At 37.1% G+C, this 24977-nt stretch overlaps 1 protein-coding gene across 1 annotated transcript in view; it reads left to right on the top strand.

The window, feature by feature from the left end:
- The first annotated feature begins 5215 nt into the window (after positions 1-5215).
- The window catches only part of LOC122328188 (neurocan core protein-like), a 57735-nt gene continuing 37973 nt past the window's right edge, over positions 5216-24977 (top strand). The window contains exons 1-7 of the mRNA XM_043223897.1: positions 5216-5237; positions 5462-5533; positions 15695-16087; positions 20737-20911; positions 22158-22285; positions 23515-23808; positions 24150-24884. Of these exons, the coding sequence (XP_043079832.1) occupies positions 5216-5237; positions 5462-5533; positions 15695-16087; positions 20737-20911; positions 22158-22285; positions 23515-23808; positions 24150-24884 (1819 nt within the window). The remainder of the gene's footprint in view (positions 5238-5461; positions 5534-15694; positions 16088-20736; positions 20912-22157; positions 22286-23514; positions 23809-24149; positions 24885-24977) is intronic.

Below are 24977 nucleotides of genomic sequence, written 5' to 3'. Positions count from 1 at the left end.
TTTGTAAGCACTGCTCATAAACATTAGAGATGTGCCTTTAGCAATTTTAATAATAATAATAATAATAATAATAATGATAACAACCTGTTTTGGTCTTGCGCCACCCTTGGTTGCCTGTGTTATTATATTGTTAACATTTCACAAAAAAATACGGTCAAATCAGTTTTGACCAGCGAACGTTTTTCCCACCACATCAGAGGAAGTACGTGCAGCGCATTTACGTTTTCATGAAAACAGTTTTATGTCGCTATGTGAGCACATATTTTACATGATATTATTTGTCCATGATATCATATATAAAAAGAGTGTTTCAGCTCTTTGCATAAAACGTTACATTAGTGTTTAGAATATAGCGCTTTCGAGTGAAAGAAAACGCTTTATTTATTCAGTCAACGGTTCTTTATTTACCTTCAGACCGCAGACAAACTGAGATGCTCCAAGCTACGCGCCGAACTTTATTGACTTACTGATCCTAGATCAGCAATCCTTAACATTGGAAAAATTAGTTTTTGTTGATGTTACTGCACTACTTGATCGAAAGTAGAGCTTCGCTACTGAAAATCCATTTAATTCTACAAACAGTACTGTAATAAAGCTAAACTACTAGCAGCACTGCATTTAGCGATGCTACTTCTTAACGCTGCGCACTAGCAACTAGTGTACCTGGTTTTAACACGGTAGACCCTCTTGGTTAAACCGGTTAGAGCTGGTAGACCAGCATCAACCCTAGTTTTTACAAGAAGCTACTGACCCTACATCCGTCTGCAGCGGCGTGGAAATGAATGCTGGTCAGTTGTTGCTTTGTTCGGTCTTCCTTTTGTTCTTCTCTTTTCTTCTCAACCTCCAGGACCATGTCACTTCCTAGTGTGATCGACACTTCCTGTCTGAGTTGACACTGGTGTCGTTGCTAATAGCGACAGGCTGACCCACCATCTGTATCAGAAAAACAACAATAGACAGAATTCACCATTTTAGCACTCGCATTGTGCCTCGCACCCTTTTTTCTTTTCTTTTGCTCTTTTCTGCTGCACACAAAACGCACAGAAATGAATGGCTGTGATTCATTTATTTGTTTATTTGGAGCGTTTATGGTGCCCCTCAAGGCACAACGTGTTTGTCTTGCATCACAAATAGAGATCTGTGGGTTTAGACGTGAGCTTTTAACCCACTCGTGAATTGTCTTGGAGAAACGCCACGATTTGTAGAGACAAAGAGAAAAAAGATACAATAAACGTTCAGGGGAAGCTGATAAAAGACCTGCTTTGCGAATGTTCCATGTAAAAGAAATTTACAGGAAACTGTTTGTCTTACCATGGGAAAAAAAAAAAGGATGTTCACATTTCCTGCGTGAGTGTTTTTATTGAAGCTTGGCGTATGTGTGTGCACTTTAGTTTGAGTCATGACTGTGTCCAATAACGCAGAGTGGCAAGGCTGCCAGTGACAGAAGCAAAGATGTTTTGTAACTGCTCTCCTTGAGTTTCTGCCCATACAGGGAAAAAAAATTCAAGAATGTTCTCATTTGTTTCTCTAGTGATAATACAGTAAAAGATTTTGTGTCCCAGTTCTCAGTTTTTGTTTTTTTTCCAGGAAAAAACATAGTTATCAGTGGATCTTCGAGCCCCGAACTGAACTTAAAATATTACCTGCTCAGTGTTGCCGAAATAAACTGAATATTTACATAACATAATTTTTATTATGTCGAATAGCAATTATTAATTTAAGTAATTAATTTGTAGATTAATTAATGAATTTATGTATTTTCTGTTTTATTTATCTGTTGTTATTGCTTTATTGTATTTACGTATGTATTGATTTTTCCATTTATTTATTTATTTATATAATTTTATTTGCTGTTTCATGTATTTTTATTTTAGTTTTTATATTATTTCCTTTTATTACCTTTTATGTTTGCATTCATTTTATTTTTACGCTATATTCACATTTTATATTATTTAATTTTATGTTTTATTTGTTTATATATTTTCTTGTAGTACTGATCATGAAATTTATATTAAATCGAATAATCTTTTTTTTTGCATTTTATTTTTAATTTAATATGCCCATTTATCCAAAGCAATTTTAATTATATAATATAATTTTTTTAACTAAATTTATAGTTCTAAATAAATAAATGACCATGAATATATATTTATTTCTAAATACATGGATACAAACCGAATATATCAGTACAAACGGATGCATCATGAATTTGTGAACCACAGTATTGCCAAAGCTGATAAATTGGCCCATATCTTTAAAAACTAATATGTACTTTAGATATATTCAAATTTGTATTTGTATTTAGATGTATATATTGACTATTTACATTTGCTTATTTAGGATTGCAACTTTAAATTCAGGATTGCTTTCTCTCGCATAATGTAACTTTTGTAATGTCCACAAGGTGAAAACCGTCGAGCCTGATAACTTAAAAGCAAGAATGCATTGTAAGAACGCAATCTCTCGCGTGGAACAAACCCCAGGAATGAGCGGTATTGATGCCCGCTTTAGCCCTAACAAGACTCTGGATGAGTTGATGGAGGCCGGAGGCTGTGGGAGTCTACAGAGGTCTGGCATGATGTTTTGCCAGGATCAGAGAGCCCAGGCTGAGCAAGACAACAGCAGGATTAGCGCATGCCAGCTCACAATCGCCTTCACACAGCGAAGACGGTGGGCAGCATCTAAAATCACGCTTTTCCCCTCAAAAACCTTAAAGACGATACAAGCAGATTCATGCACTGAGCTGTGAGCGACTTGATGTGTTTGTGTGCTTTTCTACGCCAAAAGCTTCCACCAGATCCTTTATCTGGCGAGCACGCCGGCTCCCTTTGTTCGGTATCGGTTCTTTTAGTATGTGTGTGGGTTTGTCTTAGTGTTTGTTTGTGTATCGTGTTCGCTGCCTACCTCCATGTAGGAGGTTTTCGGTTTGTCATCTGTCACCTGCCTGCGACAGCCAGGGAAAACTGCAAGGCTCCAACCTGCAGATACAATTACGAGATAGACTCCCATGATTCTCCAGAAGTTTGTGGAGCGTCACATGATCAGGAATCGAGAGGAACAAAGCGGAAAGGAAAATCCGTTTTTGATTGAATTGACACGCCGTCCATTTAACCCAGCAGATGAGATCGAATTAGTTTGGAGCGATTAATCGACTGCGTGGGACGCAAATGAAGCGACTGTCTTATTGGTTTTGACGCGCTGGACGGCTCATCTCTCTATTTGTCCTTGCGCTCGTCTTTGACTCGAGCAGGTGAGCGGCTCGCTGTAACATACACTGGTTATCCGTGTTCAATCTCTCAGACAGAGGCTTGTGTTTCGCTTCTTGGCCAGAGCGAGTCCAATCCGCAGCATCTATTATTTACTGCCGGCTCTTTGTCTCTCTCTACACTTGGTTTGTACTAAACACTTTCTCCCTGTAATAATGTAGAATGGTCTTGTCAGGCGCTCATATACTTGGTGACCCTATAAAATTCAAACCTGATTGAGGGATTTGGGTAGTTAAAGTTATAGAAGCCTTACTTTACTGAAAGGTAGTTATTTGTCATATCTAGCTCTTTTTTGTTGTAGCATCTGTTGTCCTTTCATACAAAATCTGACTTGATCTGTCTAAATTCCACTGCCTGTTTGTCTGTCCGTCTTACTATAGATATTGTATTATCTAAAAGTTGTTCTATTTTTCTGTAATTTCTTTCTGTCTGTCTTTCTGACTGTTGTTTAGTCTATCTATCTGTCTGCTGTTTTGCCTACAAGTGTTTCTGTACTTTGTTCTGTCCATCAATCTCTTTATAATTTTTCTATCTCTTATTCTGTCTGTCTGTTTTGCTGTTCTATTCATCCATCTTTCTATCTGTTTGTCCATATTTTGTCCATTCTTTGCTCTGTTAATCTTTTTCTGTTGTTCTGTCTATCTGCCTCTTATTTTGTTCCATCTGTCAATCAGTCCTTTGTTCTGTCTATCAATCTGTCTGTCGCTATCTCAGTCCTTTGTTCTGTCTGTCAATCTGTCTGTCGCTATCTCAGTCCTTTGTTCTGTCAGTCAATCTGTCTGTCGCTATCTCAGTCCTTTGTTCTGTCAGTCAATCTGTCTGTCGCTATCTCAGTCCTTTGTTCTGTCTGTCAATCTGTCTGTCGCTATCTCAGTCCTTTGTTCTGTCAGTCAATCTGTCTGTCGCTATCTCAGTCCTTTGTTCTGTCTATCAGTCTGTCTGTCGCTATCTCAGTCCTTTGTTCTGTCTGTCGTCAATCTGTCTGTCGCTATCTCAGTCCCTTCTTTGTTCTGTCAGTCAATCTGTCTGTCGCTATCTCAGTCCTTTGTTCTGTCTATCAGTCTGTCTCGTCGCTATCTCAGTCCTTTGTTCTGTCTGTCAATCTGTCTGTCGCTATCTCAGTCCTTTGTTCTGTCAGTCAATCTGTCTGTCGCTATCTCAGTCCTTTGTTCTGTCTATCAGTCTGTCTGTCGCTATCTCAGTCCTTTGTTCTGTCTGTCAATCTGTCTGTCGCTATCTCCCAGTCCTTTGTTCTGTCAGTCAATCTGTCTGTCGCTATCTCAGTCCTTTGTTCTGTCTATCAATCTGTTTGTCGCTATCTCAGTCCTTTGTTCTGTCTTTCAATCTGTCTGTCGCTATCTCAGTCCTTTGTTCTGTCAGTCAATCTGTCTGTCGCTATCTCAGTCCTTTGTTCTGTCTGGCAATCTGTCTGTCGTTCTCTCATTCTGTCAGTCTTTTTTTCCATCTGTTTCTCTTTCTGTTGTTGTGTCTGGCTATTTATCTATATCAGCTTTTTGTCTATCTGTTGTTCTGTCTGTCAGTCTTTTTTTCTATCTGTCGCTTCTCTGTCATACTGTCTGATAATTCTTTGTTCTGATTGTCAATCCCGCTTGTCATCCTGTGTGTTTATCTATCCTTTGTTCTGTTCATCGGTCTGTCTGTCATTCTATCTCCCTGTCTACTTTCAGTGTTCTATTTATCTTTTTATCATTTCGTCCATCTTGATCTGTTTTGTATCTGCCCAGCCAGACCCCTAACTGTTTTACCACAACAACAACAACAGCAGCAAAATATGCTTGCCTTTAAAAGCTTCACGAAAAGAAACCTCACACGTTGTTGTGAGTGATTTTGCTGCTGTTTACATCCTGTAATAATGCTGGTACAAATGCTATGCTCTTGAAAACTGCAGTGATAACTAAATATTTTTGTGCATAACAAACACAACCCAGATGGTAGAGATGCCTCAGTCAGGTTGAATCCAGTACAAATGTTTTTTTGACAGGATATAAATACATTTGGGAGACCTACTTTGAATACTATAAGTTATCAAGCCTTTTAAAGGGTTACTTGGTTCCTATAAACTGAAAAAGAGTGAAAATGCACTTTCAGTCTGTTGATCATAATTAGTTTTGACACGACCAAAATGTATAATCAATTCAACACTCTCTCTTTTTCTTTTTGTGTTTCTCCTTTAGGATGCTGGGGAGCTCCGCTGACTGCGCTCCAGTCTCTCCTGGCTATGTGTCTGCTCTTCACCCTAGAACATGGTGAGTCATTCTCTCCTGAATCTCAGCATTCATCTACTCTTATCCGTTCAGTCGTGGAGCGCTCTTGTCAATCAAATGCTCTCGTTGACTCAGTAACAACTTTTTCAAATTTCAAAATGTCCAAATCCTGCTGGTGAATTAGTGCAATTTTCACCTACAATGGATGAAAGCAGTGCAACCTACACTTTTAAAAATTAAGGTGCTTTATAGGCATGGATGGTTGCATTAAGAAGCTTTAACATGCATGGAACATTTTCCTTGCACAAAAAGGTTCTATATATTAATACAGTGTATTAAAATGGTTCGCTGAAAGGTTCTTTCGGGAACCCAAAATTGTTCTTCTATGGCATTGCTATAAATTCTGGAACCTTCTGGAAATTCTGTCTTCATTTATTTACCTCATGTTATTAATTTCTTTTGTCTTTTCTCTTTGACCATACAATAAAAGTCTATCTATCTATCTATCTATCTATCTATCTATCTATCTATCTATCTATCTATCTATCTATCTATCTATCTATCTATCTATCTATCTATTTCAGTTTTTGATCAATCAGTCTGCTTTTCTGCCTGTCTAGCTGAAAAATTCAAGGGTTAGGGTTAACCAAAATTTTTTTGACTAAACTGACTTTAAATGGATGCACAAGAAGTTCAAAACACTCTTGTTTGGCGTTATTTTGTGTTCCATTGAAAAAGTGACACAGGTTTGGAACAAGGTGAGTAAATTATGCCAACATTTTCATTTTTGGGTGGAACCATCCTTTTAAACAGGTTTTCTCTCATCCTTTCATCTTGTGGTAATTACCGTCAGACACCTTTCCCCTGACCAGACACTGATGAGCCTTTTGGACATCGCTGATAAATCCCCTCGGCTGGATTCTGCCCTCCGCTGCTTCCATCTGCAGTAAATAGAGAGTGTTCGAGAACACTTTCATCTGCAGAAAGCCTCATTTCCTCACATTGCCACCTAAAGACTTGTCATCACTCACTCTAATGCTTGCACCGGCTCTCAGCGTCGGCAATACGTGCCCACGTGCCGTGAAAAAAAGGAAGACGCTGACGCGATAGCTTGTGCCGACTGAATCCTACTCCGTCAAAAGCCTTTTGTAGATGCAAACGCTTCACGCTTCACCATGCAAAACTGGGTCCCAAGTCAGAACTTTTGGCAGGGCTGTGTTGCATGCACTGTTTCACAGACCGGCCTCTTCTGATTTCAGACGACACCGGGTTCTTATCGTGCACTTGCAGGGCTGCAGGCCGGGCCGTGGAGTCTCTCGGTTCCTGACCTGCTTGCTGCCATCTGCACCAGTTGCTTAGAGTCGAATCTGGCACTTGAGGACCACACGCGCCTTTCTTTTTTAGTTTTAGCTGCGATGAACTAGACATGCTGCGCATAATCCACATAAAGATTCCTCGCCTCTTAGCTTCGCTCTCCATTGTAACTGCTCTCATTGGACACCCGTGGTGTAAATAAGGACACTTTGTCGGCATGAGTGTTAAATATATATATTTTTTGCTTTCCTCAACCAAGGCAATGTTGCAAGAGTCATCTTTACAAGTGGCTAGCTAGTTTGCTCAATTTGTTCTATTTTTCATTAAATTTAACGCAAAGCTCGTTTAGTTTAGTTCATGAAAAAAAAAGTTGTAGTCCAAGTGGTGCATTTTTATGTGAAAGTAATAACTATTGAGAAATACATATTTAAAAAACTGTATATATTTTTTATTATTAATACAAAATTACATAATTTTTTTATTGATTTAATTTATTTTGTATTTATTTTAGATATCTTTTATTTGAAAAAACTATATAAACATAGGAAATGTTATGTTTATTTATTTAACATGAAAACACAGGGTGAAGGTAAAAAGTTATTTTATATATATATATATATATATATATATATATATATATATATATATATATATATATATATATATATATATATTTGAGTAACTTATTTGGATTAAGATTTGATGATTAGTTTTGATTTAATTAGTTATTTACAAAGTGCGTGCCTTTTTTACATTAATTTATAAATAATACATTTAATAAAGCTTAATTTACGTATTTACCATGGCACAGTTTGGCTCATCTTTGTGTTGTAAGTCACTGAGCTCTAATGTTCGTTCTCTCAAAATGTAAAATGCCAGCATAATCAATGTACTTTATGCCCAAAAGGATTGAAATGTCACAAAAAATGAGTTTATTGATGCACGACATTCAATCAGTCTGCTATTTCCATAAATAATTAGTTTAAACATTACCAATGCCATCTAATTTTAATGTTACAAGGCTCAAATATTTAGCCATGCATAAGTCAAGCAGCTGCTGCCCCAGTTTATGTGGGAGGCGGCAGGTATATTTTTTTATCTAAAGGGGGCTTGGGTTGAGCGTCCCCGTATCGCGCTAAATAAATGTGCCATTACCTAGCAGAGAGCAGGAAATGTAGTCAAGCCTCTGGACTCGGAGTATCTTTATGTATGCGTGTGTATTTGAGCAGGAGACAGGAAGGAAGACAGGAGATATTGAGCTCAGACACCCTGGGCTCGGTTAATATTCATGGCGCTGTGAATATGGCGGGAACCTCTGGGGGGTTTCCGGGGAAGAGCATCTCATGCGAGACGCTTTCAGAAAGGGAATGTCATTAGGACGGCCCGCGTGCGTTAGCCACCGTATTAGCACACCTGTTCGCTTTTAATCCAGTGATTCCACGACTCAAACACACTCTCGGAGGTGGCCGTGTCCGAATGTATGACGCCGCTGGAGGCCGCACTTAAGAGCGCGGATCAAACAAACAGTCCTCATTCGGTGCAAATGACGCATATGTAGACTTACCTCGGGGCTGCTGGCTCCCCGTCCGCGCGACGCTTCCGCGTGAGTTTGTCGCTAACGCTCTGGATGCGTGGACACATGATTGTTTCGAGCTCAGTGGGCGTGCATAGTGGAGATGTGTACGCAATTAGACGCCGCGGGACAGTCTCGGCCTGTGGCTGAGAGACTGAAGGAAAGAGCAGGGGAAATACTGACTAACATGGGCAATTTGCCAAGTGGTGGCCTGTAAAGTGGCCACTGCGCTGAAGAGAAACTGCAGCGCTCAAGCGGATTTGTTATCACTTTAGCGGTTTGTCTCCATTGCCATGGCATGAAGTCATGCTTAAAGCCATGAAGGTCAAGTAAGGAAAGTAGAAGACTTGTTTAAGGATTGTTATTAAACTACGGTTATAATAATAATAATAAAAAATATAATAAGAATTAGTAATAAATTGTTGCTTCATTCGTTTATTATTAATTAAATTGTATTTATTATTCAATAATAACTGTTAATAATGATGATAATTATTACAATACCAGTTAATACTATAAAATAATATCTATTTATTATTATTAATTATTATTATTGAATAATAAAATAAATCAATATTAAATTAATCTATATTAAATTAATTTAAAATGTATTATTAACATTATTATTATTAGTAGTAGTAGTATTAATTTATTTATTGGTATTTACAATAATAATAATTATTATAAATACCAATAAATAAATGAATACTACTAATTTGAATAATAATAAATAGATATTATTTTATATTATTAACTGGTATTATAATATATACATATATATATATATATATATATATATATATATATATATATATATATATATATATATATATATATATAATAATAATATTGTTTGCTTTATTAATTTAGCATTGTTTAATTTAATTGTATTTTTGTTCAATAACAATTTTGTTAATAATGTATTTTAAATTATTATTTTTGATTGTAATAATACATTTATATTAACTGATAGTAACTGATGTTTTTATTATTAATATCATTATTGTTATTATACACATTAGTGTATGTAAACCAAAAAATTATTCATGTGTAACAATTAATATTTGACCACTCTTCACTAAAGACAAGTTGATACCTTTTTTACCTTGATATTTAATTACCTAAATTAAATAGTAAAATAATTCAATATTATTGTACACATAGGATACATGAAGCAAGACTAAAAAAATGGGGTTTTGGGCCGGCATGCCTGTAAATATTTGGCCAGCGTTCGCTCACCTTTTCAGATTTATCATTCCTTCTCACACAAACACCATCGAAAGTCACCATTCACTATTAAAGATGAAGATCGCGTGAAGAAAGCAGTTGGCCTTTTTCCCTTGACAGTACCAGTCTCAGTTTTCATTTTCATTTCCTCCTCCCCCCACCCCACCACCATCTTTAATATGTTTTACCGTCATTAATTGCGGTCAGCGTAGTAATAAAAGGCCCATTACTTCATAAAATCCCTCAAATATCAGCGTCGAAGCAAATGAATGAAATAACTCCAGAAGGCACGGCTTGTCAGCATAACCCCGGCCCGCAATCGATCAGTCATTCGTGGCTGCTGGGTAATTGAAGACAATGGGGCCACTGTCAGCAAGCAGCCAATTACATTAGCCCGCAGAAAAAGAAAGAGAGACGGAAAAAAAGGTCCTTGTAAGAGATGCGTTCGAGCGCCGTTGCCTTGTGTTTCCTGCTCTGCCTCGATAAAGGCTTCTGACAGCACTTAATGCATTTCAGGTGTTCAAAGACGACGGCAAATAGTCACAATACATCAAGCAGCCGCCGTATTTTTTTTCGGCCTCGTAACCCTCCGCATTTTACCTTCTTTTTGGCTCGACTCGAAAAGATTAAAAACAACGGCAGAATTTCAAACAAAAGACCGATCTCCCGGGGTTATGCTTGTAAAAACATTTCCATCTAAATGCAGATTTGGTATATTTCGCCATGCTTCTTACATTCATTATTTACCCAAGTGGGACCGAAGCAATTTTTTATTCCTCGACTCCGAGGCGTAATTTGGTTTTTAAGGAGGTATCTGCATTTGATTTCTGTTTATTTAATGTGGCAAATTAGATCACGCCGCACACAAAGCGCTATGGGCCGAACCGCTTTTCCACGTGGTTGGTGCGAGCGCATGAGGAGGCCGCCTAATTTACTACATATCTGTTTAAATACATCTGCGAAACCTCGCACCAATGCAATTAGAGGTGTTTGCGTGTGGGCACGGAGAGCCTGGGGAAACGGCGTCATGCTCCGCAGTCGCGCTGCTTACATTCTCCTCGAGCATGAATTCGGGCAGCAGGAAGGTAATACAGAGCCTTCCCTTTATCGTGAAGCGATCCTTCCCTGGAGATGGAGGACAGAAAGGAAGAAAAGCATGAGCTCTGAGAGGAGATCCAGCGGAAGGACAGAACCCCTGCAGAGCAAATAAATTATCATTCATAATTTACTGATTTCAGTTGTCCTGCTGCTCCAAAACCAAAGAAAAGCATTTCAGTAATGTTAAAAAGTTTTTTTAATAATCAGCAGTTTATTAGTTTATAGTTTAATAATATAATATAATATATTTTTTAAAATATATAATATATGTAATATAATTATATTTGTTGTTATTCTAAATATATGAATCAATTTATTGTTATTGTCATCATGTCTATTACCTATTATATATAATAAGTATGATATATAGGGGAGAAAAAATTTAAAATAGAAAATTATGTATAGTAACAACATTATTATTATTATTTAAATACTACACTACACACTATACGAATATTTAAGATACATTCATTTATTGATTTTTTTCTCTGTTATGTAAAAGTATAATATTAAAAATAATAATATAAACACACCTTAAGCAATTTCCAATTTATATTATAGCATTTATTATTGTTTTTGTTGTTGTTGTTTTGGTGGTGGTGGTGGTAAATTAACAAATATTGTTTGTAGTTTTATTGTACTAATTATTATTATTATTATTATTATTATTATTATTATTATTATAAAATGTTCTAATATTAAAAATATTATATTTAAATAAATAGATATTGTGCAACTTTATATGTTTTTTTGTTCTTAATTTTTACTCAATCAAAAATGAAAATGCATTCAATACAAATGCTACTAATATTTTTTCAGTTCATAAATAAATAAAGCGCAGAACTGTATTTTCACATAGCCGTTATAAAACAACAATAGAGGTTCTTTTAAATGTTTTTCTTAATTTTACTGGTAAATCACATGATGGCATGAAAGACAAGTTTAATTTCTACTTTAATCAGAAGAAAATGAAACCCTTTGAGTTTTTGGCAAACAAAGAGATGCACAATAGAGGTTTCCTGTGTAAAATAAAAAGGTGGATGAAAAATTGTGAACAATAAAATAAAGTTTTAGTGTGAAAATAAAGTTTTAATAGTATTTGTAATCGTTTATAGTAGCTGTAGTAGTAGCGTTACATTCTGCTGTGATATATCTCCGTCACAATTACTTCAAGTTAAACCGGACTTTTATTTTGACGGGTCGCTGTGAAGAACTTTCAGCTTCCGTGTACATGAAGCTAAAAGCTAACTTTCTAACGGAAGACTCGACTCAAAGCAGCTCCGGAGGTCAAGTCTGCACCGTTCATTAATCGCACGCGCGATATCGACTTTATTTCCATGCAAATGTAAATCGCCTTTCACGCCGGTAAATAGCATGGGGCCCTTGCCTGACCGCTCAACAACGGGCGGGACCTCACCACGCCACCCTCAAACCGAATCTTTCCTCTCAGCTAAGCGATTTGCTTCGTGACATGTTTGTGAAGATGCGTGCTGTGATTCAGCGAGAAAATTGCGAGTCCATTTACCCTCGCATTGATGTTGTCAAGCCGTTTCACCCGTGTCCAGTCCATTTCTGAGGGGACAGAGGATAAGTGCTGTTCCCGCTGGACGAGTGGGCCGCCATCATCTCCACCGACTATTACTCGCCGGCCGTCACAGGGGACGCCATCCTTCACTCTTTACCTGAATGTCATCATAGATGAATTTCTGCCATCATACTTGCTGTAAATATGCCCGGTAACAGCTGTTTAGTACATAAAGAAGCTAAAATCGGGGTTAAAGGCTTCCGGTTTGAGCGGTTAAAGTGCGAATATTAGAGCATCTGCGTTTTTGAAGCGGTCTGGAAGTGAAGAGCAGATCTTGCAAATGAAGGAGCACAGGGCTATTTATTTGTGTAGCTCTGCAAGTCTCACCAAAACCACACGAGACTCTTGAGCAAATAAACTTTCAGCGTGTAAGATGGAAGAGATGCAAAGCTTGCAGAGAATATATATATATATATATATATATATATATATATATATATATATATATATATATATATATATATATATATATATATATATATATATATATATATATATATATATATATATATATATATATATATATATATATGCTGCAAGCAGCCTCTGACACGTTTTTCATGCTTCGATTTTTAATAGAAATGAGTTTTCACGGCTGTGCTGTGATTTGATGCTCACATAATGACACAGTATCTGTGTGATGGTGAGATGTTAGACTGCAATATATACATTTTTATTGCATCGTTTTGATTGTAAACTAAGAGCTAGAGGTGTTTTTATGTCCCTGTTACTATGTTTTTGTGAAACGTAAGATGTATTTTTCTGATGGATGTTTTGCCCGTGGTGACACCGAATCGATTTCTTCTCAGAAACATTTTCTTATTTCTTTTATTTACGACTAGAAAAGAAGCAATAAGTGTTTATAATTATTCAACACACTTTTTAAAACATTATTTAATATTATTAATATAATATATTATTTAAAATATTATTTTTAATTGTATTATTTATAAATAAATACTATTCACGTATATCTGGCCTCAACAAATCATTCATTCATTTATTTAATAAGTTGTTCATTAAATTGCTTAATATCTATTTATTTTTACATTATATTTATCTGTCTGTATCCATCCATTTCATAAATGTAGTAATAATAGTAATAAAAATAAAAAAATTAAATGGCACACATAAACTCTTTCTAAACCCGCTTCTTTTGGTTAATTCGTCATGATGCTGCATATTCATTCATCAAGTAAAATCAAGTTAAGTTTTTAAAAATTAATATTTAGTGTTTTATTAATAGGTGGAAAAAGTCTATCAAATAGCTTCTCATACCACTTATACAAAGTATCTGGGCTACTCCACGATAGTTAGTCAAACAAATAAATACAAACGTAAATATATCAATACAAAATGAATGAAAAAGCACTTTACAGTCAATATAGACCTGGCTCCGTCGCTCCAATCTCTCCGCTCTAATTATGACGGGAGATGAAATCGCGCCGTGCTGTTACCAGACTCTTCTTTACATCAAATCAAATCAAATAACGGGCGGGCAAGGCCAGACACGAGGTGCCGGGAGAAGCCCACTCTAATGAAAATAAATCAATGAATTTTGCTCTCTCGCTCTGAACAGTCAGCGGCCCTCTCTTCCTCTCGTCTTACCTCGCGTCATTCATTCAATCCACCGTGAAGCAATTACGCTTCTCACCTCCTGCATGCAAGTGAGAAGACGAGAGGCCGGTCACTGCTTTGTGACGAACTATAATGCATCTGCACATAATATGAATTGTGCTTCTCTCGGGATGAGAATGAACAGCCACGCGAGTCCTTTTGATCACGCCGCCTATTGATTTTGTATTTTTCGTTTATTAATGCGTTTATTTTATTTTTTTTGCCTCGGAGGCAAACCGGATTATTAGCAGTTGTATGACTCCATTTGCCTGTGCGGTTCTTGTTGGCGGGGGTTCGCTGAATTTATAAATCACATTGCAGATGTAGTATAAATAATAAATTGCTTACTATTGTATAATGTATTAATATTGATTTCAGCAAAAGTCTATCTTTCTCTCAAAGGCTGCTAATCCTACGTTATGTTTGTGTTTCGCCTCACAATCAATGACTGATCGGATTTTCTTTAAGGATTATGGGGGTTTTTGTCATTTTGTAAGACTTTCATCTGCATCGCTGTATGCATCTTGGACTCGTTTGAGATGAAATGCTGGTCACTTCTGCCTAGTGTGCCTACTTTTTTGAATATTAAAAAGCTAAAAGTTATACATTACTATTGATAAGTATGCAGTCAGCTTTTTTAAATGTTTTTCAAAGAACAAACATTTATTAATACAGTAAAAAAAAGGTAATATTGTATTGTACTGAATTATATTGCAAAGTAACATGTTTTTTTTTTTGTTGTTGGTATATTTAAATATATTTTAAAATGTAATTTATTGCTGTTTTTATGCAAAGCTGAATTTTCACCATCATTTATCTAGTCTTCAGTGTCACGTGATCCCTCAGAAATCTTCCTGATACGCTGATTTAGTGATCAAGAAACATTTTTAATTATCAATATTAAAAAATGCTGTGCAGCGTGTTTTTTTCGTCAGCCATACTACTTTTCATGATTAGAAAATTAAAGAGAATTTTAACAATGTGACAGTTTTTGTCACTTTTGTCCAATTTAATGCATCCCTTCCAAATAAAAGTAATAATAATAAATAAAATGGTACAAACAACCTTTTATTAATTCAGCATGTTTTGTAATTTTTGTGTAAAAATAAATGTAAGTTGAGAAAAAGATGCTTTTTTGGTTCATTTGTCATCGTTGCATATTCATTCAGCAAGTAAAATCTAATTATGTTTGAAATTAATACACGCATTTTTATTATTACTTGGGAAAAGATTATCTTTAATAGCACACACACAAATATTTACAGTGCATGGACTTATATAAACATTGACTTATGTGATTAATCGTGATTATGGCTTTAACAGTCCTTATGCATTCGTATAATAATAAAAAAAGCAATAAAAATCCTCTTACGTGTCTGTTTAGTATTAAATGTAGCGTGCTCTGTTGAATACTGCATGCGGGCTGAACAAAGTAGACCTAGTTCTTTTAAATATTATTCCAAGTAATGTTAAAAACAATTTAAATTTTTAAGAAGAAATGCAGTAGCCACTCTCTTTTTTAAAAATAAAAATTACATGATTATTTCAAGTTCAAGTTTATTTATAAAGCACATTTAAAAAAAAAAAATCAATGTACAATTAGGAAATACAGTAAAGATAGAATACCAAACTAAAAAAAAATCAACTAAAACATCTCAACAACACAATGAACCGAAGAGAGGAATGGTGTCAGAACTGAAATCAGAACGGACTGGAGGCACTATTCATCAAACTGTTGAAGCCTAGTCGTGAACCTGCTCAGTTCTGTGATTTATTTCTGTGTCCTCAGGCCTGGTGAGCTGTGATACTGTGGTGAACATGCGTAAGGTGACTCACCAGCGGGTTCAGGAGCCTCTGTCCGGTGCGGCCCTCCTGCCGTGTGTTTTCACCCTGCGTCCGAGCGCTTCGCACGAACCCCCCCGCATCAAGTGGACCAAACTGTGGGGTCAGCGCGGCCCGGATGGTCTGCAGAAGGAGCAGTCCATTCTGGTGGCCAAAGACAACATAATCAAGGTGAAGAAAGCCTTCCAGGGCCGAGTGACCTTGCCGGGATACCCGGAGAACCGCTACAACGCCAGCTTGGTGCTGACAGGCCTGAGATCCAGCGACTCGGGGATGTACCGCTGTGAGGTCGTGGTCGGCATTAACGACGAACAAGACACGGTGCCCCTTCAGGTCACAGGTATTGTAGCGCGCCGCAGAATGCTAATACACACACGGCCGCCATTACGGTGATCAGATTCATCTTTTGTGTTCAGAAGAAGAAAGTAACTCATACAGGTTTGCAACAACAAATGCTTTACGTTACTTTAATGTTCACGTTATGCGCAAATCGGCTCTTTTCCAGCCTGGTCTTATGATAATAAATACCTCTGTGCACTTTTTGTGATACAAAACCGCTTTTACGTGCCTTACTGCACGTTTCTCCGCAGTTTAAGAAATTGAGAAATTGAGTGGCTCCAAAACACAGGTTCAATACGCGAACCCTTGCACGTTTTAAGTTGCTATAGGTATGTATCGCTGTGGTTCAGGTTCGAAATGTCCGCGGACTGTTGCTAAAATGTAATTCTCTATCGTGTTAGAAATACGCCCTACACCAAATCCAACAAAACGATGCCGATGCCGATGCGTCCGTGCCGTTTCGACTTCCTTTGACACAGATTGGTTTTGTCGAGCCGTAGTTACACGGGGTTTGAACCAGAGCTCCTCGCCTCTCAGGTGCATCTCTGTACTCCGTGAGCCATAGATACTGTATGAAACTGTCATGCTAATGTTCAAAAGCATCCGTTTTGAAATATCCCAGCATATTAATGTTGTAGCCGTAGCATCACAACGCGATATTCTTCAAGTAAATGTGAGAAAATTGCAATTTATTAATCGTAACTCTGTAAATTTGTGTGAAAAGGAATAAAAGGTGTCCCCTAGTGTTCATTTCTTTGGGACACTGCTGTGATATGCACTCGGAACGTATTTCGCGTCTCGCTAAAAAGTGCACAAGGTACGTTTATGCCACGAGGCCAGGTAGCACTTTTCAGTGGTTTCACAGGCCTCTGGGTGAAACGCTCTCGCTGAATGACTTGATATATTATTTAATCTGAAAAACCGGCTGTAATTACGGTCCTCAGCGCTGAGGATTGGTTTTCCTGCGCATCTGGTGGCGTTTTCCATCAGATCAGACCACGGAGGCATGGAACAAACAGCTGCTGCGTTTTTTTGCACACTCAGATTTCTGCCAAAGCCTTGATGAAGTTAGTTAGACTTCGCTCGCTGCCAGCACGCAGCACAGCGCTTGCGTTTGCGCGAGGCTGTGGAACGGAAATGTTCACTGGTTGAATTTGTCAAACAGTCACAGCATTTTTACGCACAACAACATTCAGAGCGAAAAACTCGTCCTTTTCACTGAGCAAACTGGTTTAATCGGTTGTTAAATGCAGCAGTTACACAGCAGTTAAGCCGATGCCATTCTTTTAAGCGCAGAAGTAAATAATGTTCATTATAGGTTAACACAATTTGGCACTACTGTAAGAACATATAATGTAAAACAAAGCAACAACAGTCATAATAACTAAACTTGTATGTATATATAATGTAAATAGTGCTGGCCAACAATTCATCTCGATTATTGGGATCCAAAACAAAATAAAATACAATAAAATATATATATTTTTTAAGTTTATTCAGCAAATAACACCTTTTGTCCTTTGATAATTTTATATATATATATATATATATATATATATATATATATATATATATATATATATATATATAATAAAAATAATTTATAACAAAAAGGAATCAATACAGAATGTGTAATAAAAACAATAATAATTTGAATAAAAATCTGAGAATTCTTTTTACAATAAATAAATCTAAGAAACAATGGCAAATTAAATGTTAAACAAATAAATAAAACAATAAAAATAAAAATAATAACTAAGGATTAAAAATAATTTCAAAAAGTATCATTTTAAAACGCTCAAAATATGTAAATGTAAAGAGTAAAAACTAACACTACCACATAAAAAAAAAAATTGCAATGAAATATATTTGTATATATAGGCAGGAAATCAAAGCTTAACATAAACATGATTTTAATGAACGTGGCCTAGACAACATCCAGCAGCAAAAGAAAACAAATTTATGACCATTATGATGAAGTCATAACTTCTTATTGCAAAACTTAACAAGGATTACTTTTCTGAAGGGAGAGTAACTCTTAAAAAATGCATTAAGAGATGCCAGTGCATTATTAATATTATACATGCGGATACTCGTGTACTGAAACCTCCTCCTCTGCACATCTGAATGGTTAATTAGCTGGAGCTTAGCAATTATAGCATTGAAACACGCTGACAGCCAGTATCATGAAAAATTTCCATTACTGTTACGAGCTTTTATGGAAATAGCAATAACATTGCCAATTAAAGCATTCACCAACCTTAGAAGCTTTCACACCTTATTGTGTTACAGCAACGTAGTTTTGAACACAAAGTACTGGATAATGAAAGGACCAGAGAGTCGAGACTATTTACAGGAATATTTAAAATAAAAAAATAACATGCAGTTCGACTACTTTTGACCACGATCTGTGCAAGTAAAAACTCCTTAACTAATGCACACAGATGCAGTCATAATAATTTCATAATTGTGTAATAAATTAAACTGTAGTTGCACTGTTTACGCAATAGAGCATTTCTGTAAAAATAAAGGTTCTTCAATGGCATTTTTTTGTTCCGTGAAGTACAATTTTTGACCATTAATTCTGTGTTTTCAGTTTGTGAACAGAATACAGCAGACAATAATAATAATAATATTATTATTATTATTATTAATAATAATAATAATAAAATCATGATCAAAATAATCCAACACTTCTTACTTTAAAATTAATTACTAAATTAATTACTTTAAAATTTTAACAGTCCAGCAATTAATGTCTTGTGAACTGAAAAAAAGTAAGAAACAAATCCACCATTATCAGTCGTCTGTCTATAATATTGCATTCACCTGTAAGAAACCCAGTCATTTGAGTCAAAAAAAGTAATTTGAACGAAGACAAAAATATGCACAGACCAAACACCATTTACAAGTATTTTGGTGGATTTTGATGTGAGAAATCAACAGATTTTTCCACTGGTGTTATTATGAATTATGGACTAGTAAGTTGGCCAGAAGTGACATTTAAAGTTAAAATGCCTTATTGATGGAGTTGATTATTGCAAACTTGCAGCTTCACAAGACGTTGTTTGATGGGCTAAAAGGAGTTTGGTGGATAACTGATGTGTATTTCGACAATCGTACTGACGGCACCCAATTACTGTAAGAGGATCCATTGGTGAGCAAGAAATTTAACGCTACATTTCTGTGTTTTTGAGTGAACTATTGCCTAGAAACATCACAGACATTCAACAAAACCGTTTGCTAACTGGTCACAAACCTGACCTTCCCCGGATTGTGTCTTGGGGAAATGAGATATGGAAACTCTGACCCCCTTTTCTAATAAGATGAGGGCTCCCTCAGCGAATGAGAGTCCCACATATCTCCTCCCCAGATGTTTGTCACAGACAGTGAGTATTTTTATAAACTCAGAGTCTATCCTAAACTCCAATGGGAAGCAAAAAAGAGAAGTAGGCCCGGAAAAAAAGGAGGAAGGATATGAAAACCGAAAGAGACATCTTCCTCTCGTGCCCCTTTGAAGTGGGGCGTCACACGTAGCTGCCACAGTTGGGTAAGAAATGGGCCGTATTGCTCAGGAGACTGAAATCTTCCCCCTTAAGACGTCGTCTGAAGTGTTTCGCCATAAATTGGCCCACCTAGCTTTGAGGATTTTCCTTTGTCCCTTTCATGTTTGTGAGTTTTCCCGAGATGGCAGCCGACAGCGGAGGTTATAGACGTGTAGAGGACGAAAGGGACTCCAAAGCGATGTGATCTGGGAATAACAGATGGAGAGTTCAAAAGCAATCCCAGGAATCTCATTTCTTTGTACATCGGACTGGAAGTCCGTCCTCTAACTGGTCAAAGAACTGGTGCTGGGATTTGGCTTCTTTTGTACTGTGTTCCTGATTTCGCTTTTCTCATAGGAATGGAATGGTGGAAAAACAGGAATGAAAGTGAATTTCAGGAAGCGTTTCTGGGGGCCTGCATTGTTTCGTTTGTTAAAGGGTCACTCCACCCCAAAATGAAAATTTAGTGAACACAATTTAAGATATTTTGGATAAAAACCAGGAGTTTTGTGGCTGTCCCATTGACTGGCGGGTAATGAACACTGTCAAGACGCAGAGCAGTATGAAAGACACCATCAAAAAAATCAGTGGTTCAATCTGAATGTTATCATGCAATAATAATACTTTTTGTACACAAAGAAAATAAAAATAACTGCTTTTAGCAACAATTTGTTTTTTCATCAGAAGTTCTCCAAACTGGAGCTACGTTGATGACGGAGGAGACGTATTACTTAAAAAAACGATTAATTTTATTTTACTCGTACACATTCATTCACATTTTCATCACTAAAAAACATTACAGTTGAACCACTGATGGCAGATGGATTATTTTTTCCAATGTCCTTTCTGGACCTTGACAGTGTTCATTACTCAGCAGTCAATGGGACAGTCTCAAGTCTCCCACCTTTCATCAAAATATCTTCAATTATATTCTGATGATGAACAAAGCTTTGAAAGGTTTGGAATGACATGGAGTGATTAATGACACAATGTTCATTTTGGGGTGAAGTAACCCTTTAAGTTAAACTTGTTTATTGCTCTTAATTTGGAAGACAATTTATGCATGGTTCCCATCATCCAATCTGTTTTTTGTTTTCTCAAACAGGAGTGGTCTTTCACTACCGTGCTCCTCACGACCGCTATGCTCTGTCCTTCACTGACGCCAAAAGAGTTTGTCTGGAGAACTCTGCTAATATCGCCACCCCAGCCCAGCTGCAGGCCACTTTTGATGACGGCTATGACAACTGCGATGCTGGTTGGCTGTCGGACCAGACTGTGAGGTCAGAACTAGAGCTAAGACAGATTAGCCGTTATTTCCCATATTGGTTTTGTTTTGTTTTCAACAGAACAAAAATACTGTATATTTTATTGTGTTAATATTTAATACATTTTTCTGTAATTAATTTTTAACTTAACTAATACGTATGTTATTTTATATTCAAATATTTTATCTTATTTTCAACTTATCAAACATCCAGTGTTTTATATTTGTGTATATATAGAATTTCTTAAATAATTTAATGTTTTATTGATATATTTTTGACAAGTGTTCAATATTTTACTTTATTTTTCATTTTCACGTCATGACAAAAATGTATAATTTATTTTATTTCAAAACGACAAACAGAAAAAATGATATGTTACGCGAGTTGCAGGTCTATATCACACTGGTATGCAAAGTACGTGCTGTAAATGTTTACTAAATGGCCTTTTGCTTTTCAGAAATTCAGAAACAAGCATATATTTGGGAGCAAGGAGTCTTTGAACATGTTTACATAATTCCATTCCCCAGAGAATCTCTGAATCTTCCTTTTAATGTTACTTATAAAACCATCACTTTGTAGATCAGAACGAAAATTTGAGCTGCCGTGCTGATAAATTGGTCCCCCTTGCATGAAACAGAACAGCACGACTTTCTTCAGAAGGAATCCGGGACTCGCAGCAATTTAATAATCAGCCGTTCTAATTAATCGTAATATCTATTATGTATCGACCACATTACCGCCCCGTTTCTTCAGGCTTGCCACCTCCAATAACTTTTCCGTGGCTGAATGTCAGGCGGTTATTGATTTCAGCATTCATATCTAGCATATATTGTCAGCTCGTAATTGAGCCGCGAGCCTCGGCCCTCATCGAATAAAAGCGCGAGCGGGTTTTTCCCTCCCTGCATGGAAGAGCTCTAATTGGGCCATCTCCAGAGAAGCTTGGCTACACATCAGTGAAGACGCAAACGCGCAATTAGCGCAAGCGTATGGAGACATCAGAGATCTCTGGACTGGGATGGGATATATGTGGGCTGCTTTAATGGTTTTATATAACTGACTTCAATATTTGGGCTGCGCGAGAATCCCATTCGCTATTTCTCTTTGGAAACCCTGGAGTGCCGTGTATAATCTCTTAATCAGACTTTAGCCGGCACCCATGCGCCATCCAAATCGATGCGCTTTCCGGTAATTGCACAGTTTATCTTACTCACTCCTTCCCTCCCTGGAATTGACTCCTGCTTTGTTTTGGCTCCTCACCCAGGTATCCCATCCAGTCGCCCCGACCCGGCTGCTTTGGCGACAGGGAAGACTCACCTGGCGTGAGGAACTACGGCAACCGAGAACCCGACGAGATGTTCGATGTGTACTGCTTTGCCAATGGCCTGCAAGGTACTACAGATGCATTCACTTACAGCTCAGTCATCCAAAATAACTGTGTCTTTAAATGTCCTCGTGAGCCTCAGATGGCGAAGATGCATGTACCTGCTCATGTCCCAACTCCCAGAACATCTAAGTAGGTCACCATGCTTTCAGCGCAGCCCTACGGTCTATGCCAGAGCGGGTACAGTTATAACATGCATTCTTTTCTTTTTTTTTTGAAGTGCACGTCCATTTGTTACGTGCAGGAGTGACGGCCCTGCCTCTTGCTTTGAATCAGTATTCAAAATGCCTTAAACCTTTAATGCCTGTCATATTGGTGTAATTTATTAATTTGTGTGTTGTTACAGAACACTTTATTTCATGATGTCATAATACAGAGTAATTACTTAATTAGGTACTTAGTAGTAGCCATTGTACTTACATGAAGAAAAAATGTACTTATCATGTAACTAAGTTGTGGAACAGCCTGTATTTACAGTTTGTAGTTATGTAGATAATAGGCTGCTAACGTTACACATATGTAACAGACCAAGTCTGTTACACAGCTACTTACGCTTAAGTAGAATCTTGATATACTTTAATTTAAGTAGCTTATGCCTGTAATGCATGTAATTAGAAAGGTATTACATATATTTGAGCACATATGTGATGATATTTTGGTTCTTAAGTAGCCGTGTAACAGACTTTGTCACCTACTTAATTGTCATCAACATCTACATAATTGCAAACTGTAAGTACAAACTGTTTTATAACTTACATGTTTTATAAGTTACATGGTAAGTTATTTTTTATGTAAGTACAATGGCTACTACTAAGTACTTACTTGGTAAATACTCTGTATTTTGGACACCTTAAAATAAAGTGTGCACACAATATGGTCATGGTCACAATTTAATTAAATTAAAGCATGCAAACAAATGATTATTTTGTGAGCACAATTTACTTAAAACATAGGAACAATTTATTAAGTTGTGTGTACGCTTTACTATTTCTTTCCTGCATGTTGTTTGCGGGGCTCTGTAAAAATAATCAACCAATACATCAAATCTCATTATTACAAAAAGTACATTTGATGTTTTTCTTATATTAAGCAATCACCTGTATTGCAGAGTATATATGTTAAAACAGTATTATGAATATATAACCAAATTTAGTTTCTTTATGAAGTTTATTCATAGGTCTAATGTTGCAATTAGCACTTGCAAAAAATGCACACTGTATATCTTTGCTCTCTCTAGGTGAAGTGTTTCACACCAGCGTGCCAGAGAAGTTGAGCCTGGCGTCTGCCTCCACTCACTGCCACACTCTGGGAGCTCAACTGGCCACAGCCGGGCAACTCTATCTGGCCTGGCAGGGTGGCCTGGACCGCTGTGACCCCGGCTGGCTGGCTGACGGCAGCGTGCGTTACCCCATCAACCTTCCCCGGCGTAACTGTGGAGGAGATGAACCAGGAGTACGGACTGTTTACCATAACCCCAACCGCACCGGGTTTCCAGACACTAGCGACCTCTTTGACGCCTACTGCTATCAAGGTTGGTTGAACTTCTGGCCTCTATCTCTGTTTTGCTACAGGCATACATTAATACAAAGATCTTTTCATCTTTTTTGGGGGTTTTGACCTCAGTGATGAGCTGGAGATTTAGTTTTTTTACTTTGAGAAGTTTGATAAAAAATTCTCTTACATCCAGTCTACATAATTTTGGAGCACACTTCCGAATAATTTATCAAGAGTTTCACCCTTGTGTCAGGAGCATTTGAAAAATGTATGAAATAAGGATTAGGTTAAATTCGCATTATGGACTTATGTATGGATATCTGCTTTGTAGTTTTATCATTCAATGGTGCCATTAACGAGACTATCTTCCTCTTTCAGAGAAGAATTTTGAAGAGCAGACGGCAATACTCTATAAAACCCTAGAAAACTCCAATTCGAGCTCTTCAAGCAATGAAGAGGTGCTGCTTCAAAGAAATGGAGCCTACCCTGAGCCTTCAACTTGGACCGGTCTGGTCGATCTTGAGAAAGAAGACTTCAAGTCCATCATAAACAATGAATCTTCAGAAATTTCAGAGGAGCATGTTGTAATCCATCTTGGACCTGAAGAAAAGTCTGAAGAGTGGGAAGACGATGCTGTGGAGAAGCAGGAGAACCTTCAAGGGGGTTCAGCAAAAGAGGAGACAGATGATTCCGATGTGTCTCCTGACCCGTCTTCAACCACGCCATCCTCCTCTACGCAAGCTCAGACCAGCAACAGCGTCATCTCCAACTTTGTCAACACAATCATGAAGCCGTTTAGGTACTGGACAGGGACTAGAGAACCTGAGATACCGGCCACAGAGTCCAGCCTCTACAGAGGAACATCAGAAATGGTCCCAAATGCCAGGACCAAGCCAAGTAGAGGGAAAACAAGCAAAGTTGGTGTTGATAATGCTATCATGGAGCCTAATACCAAGGAACATTCATATAATCCCTCCTCATCAGATCCAGAAGAAGAGCTCTTGGAGCAGGAGAAGGAAGTGGGCTTGGTGGATGCGCAGAAGGAGATAAAGAGTCAAAGCAATTCTTACATGGATCATGCATATTTACAGACCTTCACTGGACCAAACAAAGGTACAACACACTCGTCCAAAGCTTAATAGAAGTTTAAGCATGTGCAATTACCCAAGCTCCTTTTCTTAATTGAACTTTATGAGGTAGGTGAAG

The sequence above is a fragment of the Puntigrus tetrazona genome, chromosome 22 (genome assembly GCF_018831695.1).
Source record: "Puntigrus tetrazona isolate hp1 chromosome 22, ASM1883169v1, whole genome shotgun sequence".
Taxonomy (NCBI): Eukaryota; Metazoa; Chordata; class Actinopteri; order Cypriniformes; family Cyprinidae; genus Puntigrus; species Puntigrus tetrazona.
This window is presented reverse-complemented; position numbering and strand designations above follow the sequence as displayed.